The sequence below is a fragment of the Malus sylvestris genome, chromosome 13 (genome assembly GCF_916048215.2).
Source record: "Malus sylvestris chromosome 13, drMalSylv7.2, whole genome shotgun sequence".
NCBI classification, from domain to species: Eukaryota; Viridiplantae; Streptophyta; class Magnoliopsida; order Rosales; family Rosaceae; genus Malus; species Malus sylvestris.
In genome coordinates this window covers 9,313,347-9,328,864 of record NC_062272.1, presented here as the reverse complement: position 1 = coordinate 9,328,864, position 15,518 = coordinate 9,313,347, and the positions used below count along the sequence as shown (strand labels likewise).

The 15,518-nt window shown below is 39.7% G+C and overlaps 1 protein-coding gene and 1 pseudogene across 2 annotated transcripts; one reads left to right on the top strand and one right to left on the bottom strand.

The window, feature by feature from the left end:
- Nucleotides 1-1,181: 1,181 nt before the first annotated feature.
- LOC126597230 (uncharacterized) lies at nucleotides 1,182-14,518 on the bottom strand (annotated as a pseudogene).
- On the top strand, nucleotides 11,801-13,134 carry LOC126597231 (uncharacterized mitochondrial protein AtMg00810-like). 2 transcript variants are annotated; one of them, XM_050264013.1, is made up of 2 exons: nucleotides 11,801-11,957; nucleotides 12,092-13,134. In XM_050264013.1, the coding sequence occupies exons 1-2, from the start codon at nucleotides 11,930-11,932 to the stop codon at nucleotides 13,018-13,020; spliced, it is 957 nt and encodes a 318-aa protein (XP_050119970.1). In that variant the 5' UTR covers nucleotides 11,801-11,929; the 3' UTR covers nucleotides 13,021-13,134. The 2 variants fall into 2 exon arrangements, with proteins under 2 accessions (XP_050119970.1, XP_050119969.1); XM_050264012.1 differs by having other exon boundaries at nucleotides 11,801-11,988.
- Nucleotides 14,519-15,518: the final 1,000 nt, after the last annotated feature.

The following is a 15,518-nucleotide window of genomic DNA, read 5'->3' as shown; positions in this document are numbered from 1 at the left end:
TGTGTCCGACTGACTGTAGCACAACTTATTATTTTATCGTGTGCATGTTTCTTTGCTTGTGTATGTAATACTATTGTAGATGAGGCCGCAGGCACATGTACGGGTGCGCCTCAGCCTGCCATGCTATCACTTGTCAAGGCTTAAACGTGACAGCCCTTACACTATATAATTTAGTCAAACAAATTGATTTAGGCCGAAAGTTTTGTTACAATTTGTACATAAATATCACAACATCTGTATTAATTTGTAGAGCAAAGTTGGTAAGCGTGTGACCCTTGAAATCGGCCTCCCGCTGGGACTTATTGGTCCATGTAATCCATCCATTAATATAATACAATATAAAATGGTTTAAGCCGTGAGATGCCTTAAGAGGAAGCTGTAAAATAGCAACAGCTTACTAGGTTTAGGCATGCAAATTTCAACCACCAACAAAATGAGTGGAAAGAGATGGAGAAATACCAACAAAAAAAAAAAAGGGTAAGTTCGGTAAGCTTGCCACTGCCAGTTGAAGCGTTTAACTATCAACTGGGTCGGTCACGGGCGACTGCAAAAATTCAAAAAAGTGTTTTGGCCGGCGGGACCAGCCTAAACCTAAACCTAAACCAGCATAGCACTATAGCAGGCAACGACGGTTTGGGTGGATCATCATGATTCATGACGCCAGAGGCGAGATTTTGTGGGCCAAACTGCATGCGCAATCTAGTAAAATTTAGGTGGTGGTGGTGGGGGGTGGGGTGGTTTTCCCTTTTGAGTAATACATCATAGTATCCTACATGTCACAATCATTTTTAGTGAAACGAGTGTCTTACTTGCATATGACTTTAAGGACGTGAAGGGTTGTTCCACATAAAAAACTTATGCAATAATACATAATTTTATAAGAAGTTAATCTACTTTGCAGTTACTAATGGATTGATTTTGGGGTTAGAACTTAGAATTTCAATTTTCTTCGTGGTAGAACTCGACTTCCTACAAAGACCTGATATTGATGCTACACACCATCCGTTATAAGCGAATCCACTATGTTTGTCGAAGAGAGAAACCCATTTGACGGTTTGCTACTTACACACATTTTTTTACATCTCACACAACCCTATTAATTTCTGGCTCTTGATCTTCTTCAATTCATTAGATTCAACGGCCGAAAGTTGAGAATATCGTGTGGGGGGTAAAGAGGTGGGTTTCTGGACATGACACTAACTGTTCCTTTACACTCGATTCTCAAATTAACAAAGACAGAGGTGAATAGTTCTACACAAGTTATGAAGCTGAAGGCCCGTCTCAGAACCGGTTCACATCTTTCACAAAGTTTGCCACAATGCAACAGTCTGTATTCTGCATAGAAACTAGAAATCGAGGCCATAAGCTAACAAAGGCCGACTGATAAAATTTACTTGGTTGCTTTGCGCGCTAGATTATGCCTCAGATTTCTAAAAATGATCTACACTTTGAGAAGGATGACACTATTGAAAACGGAACAGACAGTTTACCAGTGAGACTCGGAGATGATTGAATAAAGTTTCGACCAGTATTTGACAACGAAGCAACACAGTACCAGCATGTCTTGAATGAATCTACACATCCAAGTTTCGTTCATCTGTAACTGGGAGCTCTAGCGTACCAATAATGTGTAGAGATTGGAACATCTGCCTCAGCTGAGTAAGAGGTACCATGCAATGGTCTTTGAAGAGGATCAGCATACATCAAGCTCTGATCCTGATGGGTTGTTACTGGATAGTACCGTTGGTACGTTAATGTTCGTTCATAAGATGGTGCTAAAGAATGTGGCTGCAGCATAACATGTGAGGCTGCAGCGGTGGGCAACTCTCGACTATAAGATTCGGCCACATAATTGGAACGCAGAGCAATATCTCTCTCTCTCCTTCGACAACTGGGGCATGTCATGCTCGCTTCCATACAAAACAACTTGATCCCTGGGAACCATCTCCTCTGCAAGTGTCACCCTATGCCTGTGAAAATGCATGAGAATGTTATCTACCATATGAGAATTATGCCCTAATCAATAAAAGCTAAATGTGAAAAAACCACATAATAACAGCTGAAATAATTGGACAAAGAATGCAACAAATGAATGTTCCTTCTATATCCGTCATGATGGGAAAGGTTTTCAGGCAAGTACGGCTCATGTGCTGCTGCTAAATAATATGAATCGGCATGATGTGGAAGAGAAGCATGCTGAACATGTTGAGGCTCCAAGTGACGCCGCGAACGTTCCACATGTGTTTTGACCTCATATTGATCATACAGTGGATACGGGATTGCCTGCCTGGATTGCGTATCAAGCGGCAATGCATGATGATAGGATCAGACATGATAAAAGGGAAACTGCAAGAAAGTAAATGCAGAAATGGAAAGGAAATCAAAGGAAATTCATATCTTCATTCATGCCCAATTTAGATGAACATAGTAGTTTAAATACACAAAAGGATAGCTAGGGTTTAGTAGTCTTAGTGGGCTTAACATTAGCAATGGACCTAATAAATACTAGTAACCTATGGTGGCCCAAAGGGTCCTAACACATGAGAACTTGCACATCATATGAATAAGAGCCCTCTTGATGGGACAGCCTTGCTGTTGGATGAAACCTTCTTCTTTAATAGGAGATGGAAATGAGCCTGGTCTTGCCACATCTCGGAGAGGGGGAACAGTAGTAGGCACTGACTCGGTGATAGGGCAGAACAATGAGATTAAAGCATGCACCTTCATCAAACCAAAATGCGTAAGAATTTTTCCTTCAAAAATAATTTCAAGTGACAGGCAACTAGTTTCAAATAAATTTTTAAAAAAGGCGCTAAAAGATGCAAATGATGCTACTTACCTGTTAGCTATTGACCTCTTGTTTAAACTTAGAACCTCCCTGGTAGTTGTCTCTGGTAGCTGCTTTAAAAGCATTACAGGAAGATGATAGGATACTGTTGGTGATGTTTGTATATTGTTAGTGATAATTGTCCAGGGTTGGGATATGATGATATTGTTAGTTGACAAGTGTCTTAGAATCATTGGTTGAATGTTGTGGTTGTTAGTTGGTGATTAGTGGCGAAAAATATCGTGTAACTGCCTTAGCTTGCAATCTGGTATAATATTGGATATTTGTGCAAATGTAAGGTTATGATTTGTAAAAGAACTTGTTGAAGTAATACAAGAGAAATACTAGCATACAGGTGCAAGGTTAGAACAAGGGTTCTATTATTGGTATCAGCCAGTAGCAGATCTCCACGTTTCCCTTCTTGTATGACGCGAGCTTCTACGTGTGCTAACACCATGGATGCATGGGTAACGGTTCTTGAAGGCTCCGTCTTGGAAATCCAATCGTCCGTCGCGACAATCAGTTCAACGATGCAAAATCTGTCCACCGCGATTGCTTCTATAGAGTCTCGATTCGCATCTATGGAGACTCACTTCAATGGTGTTGATCGCACTCGGCGTGAGCAATTCGACCGTGGCGATTCTTCCAATCCAATTGGGGGATCTGAAGATACCTTGTCCGATCAAAGGATTCATATGGGTCAGCGTTTTCATCGCCAAGAATCATTTTTGCAACCCAGACCACCATTGGTGAAGCTTGAATTCCCGAGGTTCTCGGATGGCGATGATGCTTTAGCATGGGTCTATCGTGCATAGCACTATTCCGACTATTTCGCCATTGATGATTCGCATAAGGTGAGAATGGCTTTGTTCCACATGGATAATGAAGCTTTGCAGTGGTTTCAATGGAGAAATTGTATTAAGAATTACCCAAAATGGGAGAAGTTTGTTCAGATTTTCTGTAAGGAATTTGGACCATCAGGGTTTGAGGATTTCACTGAAGCCTTAGTTCAATTGAAGCAATTGGGTTCTCTCAAGGATTATGTTTTGGAGTTCTGACGATTGGCGAATCGCACTAAGGAGATCAATCCGGTTATGCTAAAAAGCTATTTCATTGGGGGCTTGAAGTCCGAAGTGCACCACGACGTCAAATTATTTCGTCCATCCGATGTTCATGAAGCAATTGCATTGGCTTTTCAAGTGGATGCCAAATTGGCCAACTCTAAGGTTCGAAATTTTTCCAAGAACTCAAATTCTTTTTCCAGCAATTTTCCCAATCATAAATCTTCACCTCTATTAGTTAGTCATAGAACTTCTTCTAGTACAAATTCTAAGGCTAGTAATGTGAGGAAAATGTATTTTGAAGAACTTCAATATCGTCGTAAGAAGGGTCTGTGCTATTCTTGTCCAAAAAAATGGGTTAGGGGTCATGTTTGTGCAAATCAACAATTGCTGTTATTAGATGTATTGGCTGACCGATCTGTCGATATGGAAGTCATTGATTGTGAGGATCAAGAAGATCAACATGTGGAAATCATAGCTTGTGCAGTCTATGGTATTTCGGCCTCTCAACATATCCAAACCATGAAAGTTATTGGTTTAATTAAAATTGTCCTGTGATTGTCTTGCTTGATTCTGGAAGTTCCCACAATTTTATTAGTCTATCTGTTGCAAAGAAATTAGGCTGTAGTGTTGATGCCAATAAATACTTTGAGGTTATGATAGCAAATGGCGGTACTGTTTATAGTAAAGGTTGTTGTTCACAGGTCAAATTACAGATTCAACAATATGAGTATACTGCTGATTCTTATGTGTTACAATTAGGTGGCTACGATGTTGTTCTTGGAGCACAATGGCTTCGAACTCTAGTTCATATTCTTTGGGACTTTGACAAATTGAAAATGGAGTTCAGTTTGGGGCAGAAACATTATTGTATTTCCAGTTATCCTCCTCATTTGCTTATGACAGTTTCAGCATGTCAAGTGGAAAGATTGCTTTCTCAGGGACTTTTTGGTATGATTCTGTTTTTTGTAGAACCTAAGACACAAGTGGCGGTTGTGGGGAATCTTTCTAACCTTCAACAAGTTGAATTAGATGCCTTACTGTCTCAATTTGCTGCTGTATTCTAACACCTACCACTCTACCTCCTTCACAATCTCATGACCACCAAATTCCATTGTTAGAGGGCAGCAAGCCTACAAGTGCAAGGCCTTATAGATATGGTCCCTTTCAAAAAATTAGAGATTGAAAAATATGTACAAGACTTGCTCGATTCTGGTTTTATTCGAGCTAGCAACAGTCATTTTTCTTCACCTGTTTTGCTAGTCAAGAAGAAGGACAATAGTTGGCGGATGTGCATGGATTACAGGGCCCTCAATTTGTTGACAATCAAAGATAAGTACCCTATCCCATTGATTGATGAGTTGTTAGATGAATTATTTGGCGCTAAATTTTTTTCCAAATTGGATTTAAGAGTCGGGTAGCATCAGATTAAAGTCCAGCCAAATGACATTGAAAAGACAACTTTCCGTACCCATGATGGTCATTACGAAAAGCCTACAAGTGCAAGGCCTTATAGATATGGTCCCCTTCAAAAATTGGAGATTGAAAAATGTGTACAAGACTTGCTCGATTCTGGTTTTATTCGAGCTAGCAACAGTCCTTTTTCTTCACCTGTTTTGCTAGTCAAGAAGAAATACAATAGTTGGCGGATGTGCATGGATTACAGGGCCCTCAATTCGTTGACAATCAAAGATAAGTACCCTATCCCATTGATTGATGATTTGTTAGATGAATTATTTGGCGCTCAATTTTTTTTCCAAATTGGATTTAAGAGCCGGGTACCATTAGATTAAAGTCCACCCAAATGACATTGAAAAGACAGCTTTCTGTACCCATGATGGTCATTACGAATTTCTCGTCATGCCATTTGGACTTACAAATGCTCCGGCTACTTTCCAAAGTTTGATGAATGAGATTTTTAGGCCTTACTTGAGGAAATTCGTATTAGTTTTCTTCGATGATATTTTAGTCTATAGTCCTTCTTGGGCAGCTCATCTACACCATTTATCCTTGGTTTTAAGGATTCTTCAGTCCCACCAACTATTTGTGAAGAAGACCAAATGTGATTTTGGTAAATCTCAAATTGAATACTTAGGCCATGTGGTTTCTAGGGAAGGTGTCGCTGCAAATCCAGCTAAACTTCAGTTCATACAAGATTGGCCCATTCCTAAATCGGTGAAGGCTTTAAGAGGATTTCTCGGCCTTACCGAATATTATAGGAAGTTTATTCCTAATTATGGGAAAATTTGTGGACCTCTAACTGTGCTTACAAAGAATGATGCCTTCAAGTGGACTAATGAGGCCGATGTTGCTTTCCAAGCTCTCAAGGATGTTATGGTTTCTCCTCAGGTGCTTGCCTTGCCAGATTTTTCCAAGGTTTTTACCATTGAAACAGATGCTTCCAACACTGGTATTGGTGCTGTTTTACATTAAAATGGTAAACCTATAGCCTTTACAAGCAAGGCTTTAGGTCCTCGAGCTCAAACCATGTCTACATACGAAAGGGAAATGCTAGCTATAGTACATGCAATCAAGAAATGGCAGTCTTATATTCAGGGCAAACACTTTATTATCAAAACTGATGATCACAGTTTGAAGTTCTTTTTACAGAATAGAGCGCACACCCATTTTCAGCAGAAGTGGATCTCTAAACTTCTTGGTTTCGATTACGAAATACAATATAAACAAGGTTGTGACAATGTGGCTGCTGGTGCTCTTTCTCGGATGCATTTGGAGGTAGAATTAAATGCCATTTCCTATCCTTATATGGGCTGGTTAGATGATATGCGAAGATATGTGGAACAAGATCCTTGGATTGTCTCCAAGATTAAGGAATTATCTTCACATGGTGCTTCAACTTCCATAGCTAAGTACCATTTTGATAATGGCTTTCTCAGATACAAGGGACGAATTGTTTTGGGCTTGTCTAGTTGTTGGAGGGATAAGGTCTTCTATGAACATCATTGCACTCCGGTGGCCGGACATTCTGGTTTTCTTAAGACTTACAAACGAATGAAATCCGACATTATGCAATGGGTGGCAGCATGTCAAGTATGTCAACAAAATAAGAATGAGACCATTGCTTCTCCGAGCCTACTCAATCTTCTCCCTATTCCTTCTACTGTCTAGACAAATATCGCTATTGATTTTATCGTGGGTCTTCCTCCTTGTAAGGGTAAATCTATTATCTTTGTGGTGGTCGATAGACTTTCGAAGTATGCTCATTTCTTGCCGATGTCTCATCCTTACACTGCTCATTCAGTAGCTCAGTTATTTGTTGACCACATTTTCAAACTTCATGGAATGCCCTCAACAATTGTAAGTGATAGAGATCCTATTTTTCAAGCTCTTTTTGGAAGGAATTCTTTACACTACAAGGATCTCAATTGTGTATGAGCTCAGGCTACCATCCTCAAACAGATGGTCAAACTGAGGTTACTAACAGAGGGTTGGAAACATATTTGAGATGTTTTTGCAGTCATCAACCAAAAAAATGGGTTCCATCCCTTCCTTGGGCAGAATGGCACTACAATACTACTTTCCATACCTATTCGAAGCTTACACCTTATGAGGTTTTTTATGGTCAACCTCCTCCTACTATGCCTACTTATGAATCAGGAGCAACAAAAATTGATTTGGTTGATCAGAGTTTACAAGAAAGAAACAGGATCTTATCCCAACTCAAAACCAATCTTGTTGTTGCCCAAGTACGCATGAAGCAGCAAGCTGACAAGCATTGCAGTGAGAGATCTTTTGAAGTGGGTGATATGGTGTTTCTCCGATTGGTACCTTATCATCATCAATCTCTTGCTAAACATCCTTTTCACAAACTACAACCGAGGTTTTATGGTCCATGTATTACAAAAGGTGGGCTCAGTTGCTTACAAGATCGATTTGCTTGCAACTTCAAAACTTCATCCAGTTTTTCATGTTTCTTGCTTAAAAAAGCAATTGGGCACTGGTATTGTACCTGCAACTCCATTACCGGTGGTGACAGAGGATGGCATAGTGGAAGACTATCCTATGGCAATTTTACAACATCGAGTGATAAGCAATGGCAATCCATCTTCAACTCAGGTTTTGGTGCAGTGGAAGCATCATTCCAAGGAGGATGCCACTTGGGAAGACTTTGTGGCTTTCAAACAGAGATTTCCTACATTCCAACCTTGAGGACAAGGTTCGTTTGAAGGGTGGGGTAATGATAGGATACTGTTGGTGATGTTTGTATATTGTTGGTGATAATTGTCCAGGGTTGGGATATGATGATATTGTTAGTCGACAAGTGTCTTAGAATTATTGGTTGAATGTTGTGGTTGTTAGTTGGTGATTAGTTGGGAAAAATATCGTGTAACTGCCTTAGCTTGCAATCTGGTATAATATTGGATATTTGTGCAAATGCAAGGTTATGATTTGTAAAAGAAGTTGTTGAAGTAATACAAGAGAGACACTAGCATACTGGTACAAGGTTAGAACAAGGGTTCTATTAGAAGAGGTAAACAATCCTTGAAAATCTTAAATCTGATCTGAATACAATAACTATTGGAAGAAAGCATGGGTGTATGGTGACCTTTACTTTTCCATGTTTTCCTCACCTTTACTTTTCCATGTTTTCTGCTTGTCCTCCCTTTCTTTCGGCTTCTGTTTTCTTTTTCTTTCTTCCGCTCATTTATATGAGCTTTCATTGTACTTAGTTTTACATAATACAAAATATAGACATTCAAAATTCAATATGGTATCAGAGCAGTGACCCTAACCGGCCTGTCTCTGTGATGTTCTCTTGAGGGATTTGTGAGCTTCTTGTCCTTCAATCATGGCTGAAGAAATCTTAGTAAATTTGGAAGGAGACGGCTTTCATGCTACTCACCATCACCACACTCAGATATTGATATCAACCCAAATCAACGTCTTAGTTCTGTCTTGCTAAATGAGTTTAACTATCTTCCATGGGAGAAAGCAGTTTCTCTTGCTCTGGGAGGACGATCAAAGCTTGGTTATGTTAATGGTGCTATTCCAATGCCTGAGACTACCTCACCGGAGTATGATGCTTGGCTATGCAAAGACCAGTTGGTCATGTCGTGGCTACTCAATTCCATGGATCGTAAGATTGCATAAATTTTTAGCTATGCTGAATCCTCCATGACTCTTTGGAAAAATCTCAAGGAAATGTATGGAAATCAGAACAATGCGGCTAGAGTGTTTCAGTTAAAGAAGGACATTGCTGGTTTGCAACAGGAAGGAAAGCTGACCACTATGTGGAACGAGCTGAATGTGTATCGACCACACACCATCGACGCTGCTGTGCTAACTAAAAGAGCCGAGGAAGACAAAATATTCCAACTCCTAGCAAGTCTGAGTCCTGAATTCGAAGATCTTCGAAGTCATATCCTCATGAATCCCGACCTGCCTTCTTTTTCAAGTGTGTGTGCCACAATTCAAAGAGAAGAGGTTCGAAGGAAAGTCATGACCATGGACATGAAGGCAAATATACCAGAAGCTAGGGCTTACTTCTCTAACCAAAAACTTGGTGAGGAGAGAGGCTACAAAGGAAAGAAAACTGGCTTAAAATGTAGCCATTGTGATGCTGGTGGGCACTCAAGAGATCGATGCTGGATTCTTCATCCAGAGTTAAAACCAAAGTTTCCTAGGGATAACAAAGGTGTCTCGAAAGGCTCGTACAACCCTTCTTACAAGGTAAATCATGTTGCCACAACTTCTTCTGATGGAGCACTGAAGTTCACCACTAATCCAGCTGCACCGATCAACGAGTTTGCTATGTTTCTTCACAAGAAACAAGGTCTTGGAGATAGTGAAGGACCACTAAATCAGTGTGACAATAATCAAACTGCACTACTAGGACAGTTTGCTGGCTTCCTGGCTGGAAATGAAGGCGTGGTACAAAGGGACATCCCAGGTATTTTACACTCCTTCTCAACTGCTCTCAACATTGGTAATGTGCATGATTATTGGATTATAGATTCTGGAGCCACTGATCATATGACTAACAAGTCTACAAACTTGCATAAATTTGAAAAATTTTCTATTCCATCCCAAGTGTCAGTTGCCAATGGAAAAAATGCTATGGTTGTGGGAAAAGGAAAAATACATTTGATCTCAAGTGATGTCGAGTCTGAGGCTCTTTATGTTCCCTCATTCCCTTTTCAACTTTTATCTGTTAGCAAGATCACAAACTCATTAAATTGTCTTGCCATTTTCTCTCCCAAAAATGTGATCTTTCAGGATGTAGTCACCAAGAAGATGATTGGTGAAGGATTTTTCTTAAATGGTCTCTACTATCTTTCCAAGCATATTCAAGTTCCCAAGGTTTTTCAAGTCACTTCAAGCTTAGCTCAAGAACAACAACTTTGGCACCAACGCCTAGCACATCCTTCTGAAAAAGTTCTATCCACCTTGTTCCCAAATATGTGCAAAGTTACAAGTCCTTTTGATGTTTGTCATTTTTCTAAGTTTACTAGATTACCATTTACTTCCTCTTTGTCTAGGGCTAGTAACCCTTTTGAAATTGTGCATTCTGATGTTTGGGGACCAACTATAGAGTCTTTTGATGGATACAAATATTTTGTAACTTTTGTGGATGATTTCACAAGGATTACTTGGTTGTATCTTTTGAAATTTAAAAGTGAAGTGATGGAAGTTTTTCAAGATTTTCATAGACTTGTGGCCACCCAATTTGCTTCAAAAATTCATATTTTACGATCAGATAACGGCACAGAATATATGTCTCATAACATGTCACACTACTTGAGCACGCATGGTATATTACACCAAACAAGCTGTGTTGGAACACCTCAACAAAATGGGGTGGCCGAGAGGAAGAATAGAGATCTACTTGAGAAGACTAGAGCTCTTATGTTTCACATGAATGTGCCTAAAAAGTTTTGGTCTCAAGGAGTCCTTACTGCGGCATATCTCATCAATAGATTGCCTAGTAAAGTGTTGAATTTTAAATCACCTTATGAGGTCTTGAAAAATAGAAAGATCAACTTTTCCCATTTGAGAGTCTTTGGGTGTACATGCTTTGTTCACATTCAAACTCAAAATCGTGACAAGCTAGACCCAAGGGCTGCCAAATGTGTCTTTCTAGGTTATTCATCTACCCAAAAAGGTTACAAGTGCTATAATTCAACAACTAGAAAAATGGTTGTTTCAAGGGATGTTAAATTTGAAGAACATGTTCCTTACTTCTCACAATCACTGGATTACTCTAGACAGGGGGAGCATTTGATGGACTTATTTCCTTTTCCATATCCAAACGGAGAAGATGCAACATGCACTCCTAGTGATCATGTGCCGGATGATGTTAACCTTCACTCGGTGGAACATCTTGAAGATGAAAACCCTTCCTCATCAGAGATTCACACTGCACCCTCCAGTGATCCTTCCAACCATGATGTTGTTCAAATACCTGTAGTTCAATCTCCTACAGTTCGTCGCAATCCTGCACGAGAGAGGAAACTTCCATCCAAGTTGCATGATTATGTGACCTACACTGCCAGGTATCCCGTGACTGATGTTATTGATTATAGCAAAGTCTCATCTTCTTTTGCTACATTCCTAAGTGCCATTAATGAAGCTCGAGAACCTCAAAGTTTTCAAGAAGCCAATCTTCACAGTGAGTGGAGAAATGCTATGGCAGAGGAGCTTCAAGCCCTCCATGAAAATAACACATGGACTATAGTGAAACTTCCAAAAGGAAAGAAGGCAGTGGGGAGTCGTTGGGTGTACAAAACTAAGTTTCATTCAGATGGCACAATTGAAAGGAATAAGGCTCGCTTGGTTGCTCGAGGTTTTACACAAACCTATGACGTCGATTATAAAGAGACATTTGCTCCGGTGGCAAAAATGAACACTGTTAGAGTATTGTTGTCGGTTGCAATTAACAATGCAAGGCCTCTCTTTCAAATGGATGTTAAAAATGCTTTCCTGCATGGTGAACTTGAAGAAGAGGTTTACATGAAGCTACCCCCAGGTCATCCTCAATCAAACAATCCAGAAATGGTGTGCAAACTCCATAAATCCATTTATGGTCTCAAGCAAAGTCCACGTGCATGGTATGCCAAGCTCAGTCATGTTCTGGAAAGGGTTGGTTTTTGTCGAAGTATTGCGGATTCTTCCCTATTTGTTCGTTCCAGCTTAGTGGGTAAACTAGTTGTGCTCATTTATGTTGATGATCTAATTGTGACAGGTGATAATATGTCAGAGATTAATGCTCTTAAACAGTATCTCAACAACAAGTTTGCTATCAAGGATCTTGGCACTCTCAAATACTTTCTGGGCATCGAGATGGCACACTCTCACAAGGGTTTCTTCCTCAACCAACGCAAGTATGTCATGGATCTTCTTCACGAAGCAAAAATGACAGATTGCAAGCCTGCTCGTACCCCCTTGGATAGCAACTTGAAGCTAAAAACTCACGGTGATCCAGTTCCCAATTTAAGTTACTATCAAAGAATGGTTGGCAAACTCATTTATCTGACTATCACACGTCCTGATATATCATATGCTGTCAGCATTGTTAGCCAGTTTATGCACTCTCCAAGCATGGATCATTTGAAGATTGTTCATCGTGTGCTACGTTATCTTAAGGGTTCCATTGGTAGAGGAATTCTTATGCGCAACAATAGTCACACTCAGATCTCAGGCTATACCGATGCTGACTGGGCAGGCAATTCTCTCGATCGCAAGTCTACCACTGGGTTTTGTACGTTTGTGGGAGGCAACCTAGTTACCTGGAAAAGCAAGAAACAAAGTGTTGTTGCACGCTCTAGTGCAGAGGCAGAGTATCGTGCTATGGCGTCCACTGCTTGTGAACTTATTTGGCTCAAAAGCCTTCTGTTGACTTTAGGTTTTCCTCATCAACAACCCATGTCCCTACACTGTGATAATCAGGCCGCGATGCACATTGCATCGAATCCTGTATTCCATGAGCGAACTAAACATATTGAAGTTGATTGTCACTACGTCAGAAATCAAGTTCAGTCCAAGGTGATCGACACTCACTACACGCGCAGTCATGATCAACTTGCGGATATTTTCACAAAAGGATTACCCTCTGCTGATTTTCAACGTCTTTTGTTCAAGCTTGGATCAATTAATCCCTTTGATCCAGCTTGAGGGGGAGTATTGGAAGAAAGCATGGGTGTATGGTGACCTTTACTTTTCCATGTTTTCCTCACCTTTACTTTTCCATGTTTTCTGCTCCATGTTTTCTGCTTGTCCTCCCTTTCTTTCGGCTTCTGTTTTCTTTTTCTTTCTTCCGCTCATTTATATGAGCCTTCATTGTACTTAGTTTTACATAATACAAAATATAGACATTCAAAATTCAATAATAACATATTGCCAAAAAATGAAAGAAAAAAAATACATAAATTAAGCAAACTGCAGAAGGCTGCAAGTTCCGAACATCTGAAGATTCTAGTAAGAACAAACAAGAAGTTCCGAACAGTAAAACAAGGAAAGGACAATATATTGTCAAGTTCCAAACTTTGTGCTATCAATTTGGATCCACCTCTTAAAACTTCTCAGTGGAAGGCACCTTCTACCACACTACCACTTTTTACACCACAACTTCTGTTGTCATGCCATAACTGCCATTAGCCCTTGCTCCCAGTGACACTTACATACAGCTACAACCCCAGAAACCTTAAAAAAGAAACTACAACCTGAGAAACCTCCTATGTCCCATTATTAATAATAGTGCACCATCATTGTAGCCACCACTACCACAAAGACACAATTGTCAAAACCCACCACTACCATCGTTAATAATGTGCTTTCACTTTTTAAGCTGTAACCAGCTGCATCTCCGCTTGAACAATAATCATGTTCAATATACCATTCTAACCTCCACCATCCACTTGTCACAACATCTTCTCCATAACTACAACTTCAATTATAATTTTAGGGCTCATTTGGTTTATTTCCAGAAAGTTTTTATAGTAATGATCGACACCTGTTTGGAAAATATGTATACTCATAGATAAACACACCCAAAATACTGATCAAATAAGTAACTAAGTTAGGTAGCTAGTTTAACAATAGCAATAAGCCCTTAAATCAGACATGGACAAAGTCAGGGGTTTACATTTTCTGGTCTTATTTTCTAGGAAATCATATAGAGCATTGTTACCTGTGCAGGGAATTTCCCCTTAAACGCAATTGGTTCCAAATCCAATCCTCCATTTGAAGTTGCCTTGTACGTGCCGTAAAGGAGCTTCAAGTCAAAATCGTGTAGAAATAGCTTTGCACCCGGTCTAATTTTCTTCGCAACATCTACCTTTGCTAAGCGATAACACTCGGGTTTCGTTTTCCCACTACACATAAATATAAAACCAGAATGAGAGTGCCCACTATCCTTCTCATTCTTTGTTGGCCGAACCTTTTTTCTACCAGTAGGATTTACGTGGCTAGACGAAGTTGCATGAGCAACCTCTCAAGTAGAAGGGCCACTCTGTTAGGCACAGGAGCCGGCGTAGGTACTGAAGATGCACTTATCTTCTTAGATTTCTTCATTTTCTTTGTAAATTTCTTCTCTATCCTCTTCTTCCTGTTCATTGTGATTCACAGCTACATCTTTTCCCTTTAAGGACGCCTTCCCTCTTTTCTTTGCCATGGATACGCTGTTAAAGCTAAAAGTTGCGTAATTCTTGCATTGTAATTAATTGTTATGGAAAGATTACATAACAATGCGATTCCTAAACACTGATCATCACATTCATCTTAAACACATCACCGTAATCCCCTACTTGCTAAGATGATTGTTTATACACGGGCAAAATGTTTTCGAATTCGATAAATTTCCTTAATATTACTACAGAGTTCAGACATTTCAAATTTCAATAACTACAACTCATGGAGACCCAATTTTTACAGGAAAGAATCCAACTTGTCCAATATCTCCCATGGCATCAACTCCTTAATTACTCTTAACTTGACTGGTGGTTGTTGCAGTGGGAGGGGAGCTTGGAGACTTGGAGTTGGCGGTACAATACGTTTGGCAGGAAAATGTGATAACGCTTGCTATCCAAGTGGGCTGCAGTCCTCAGGTGGCGTTTTTAGGCCCATTAAGAACTTGCCTTAATTATGTTTGGGCTTTGGGTTTTGGGTTTTGGGCTTTGATCTTTGGGCTTCAGCTACTTTGTTACGCCCAAACGTGATAATATTTGCTTTTCTTTTTCTTATTTCATCTTGTTTTCTTAATCAGGATTTGCTTTTCTACTAAACGGCACCATTGGTTCTTTGTGTTTTTCTGTAACTGTTATTTTACAAACTATGATCATTGATACTACAATTTAGTGCTATTTATTTTACTCACAAGGTTATTAATACTATAATTTAATGGTGTTGATGCACAAAATCAGTGAGGACTTTAGTACAACAGAAAGTGTTAAGTTTGTGACATTCGCTACATTGCTCTGGTCACTAGTATGGATAAATATGTAAATGGATAGGGACAGGGAAGCAAATACAAAATGTACGTGGTTCACCCAGATTGGCTACGTCCACAGAGTAGAGGAGTTCTCATTAATTGTGAAGGATTTACACAAGTACATAGGTTCAAGCTCTCCTTTAGTGAGTACTAGTGAATGATTTAGTACAAATAACATTAGGAA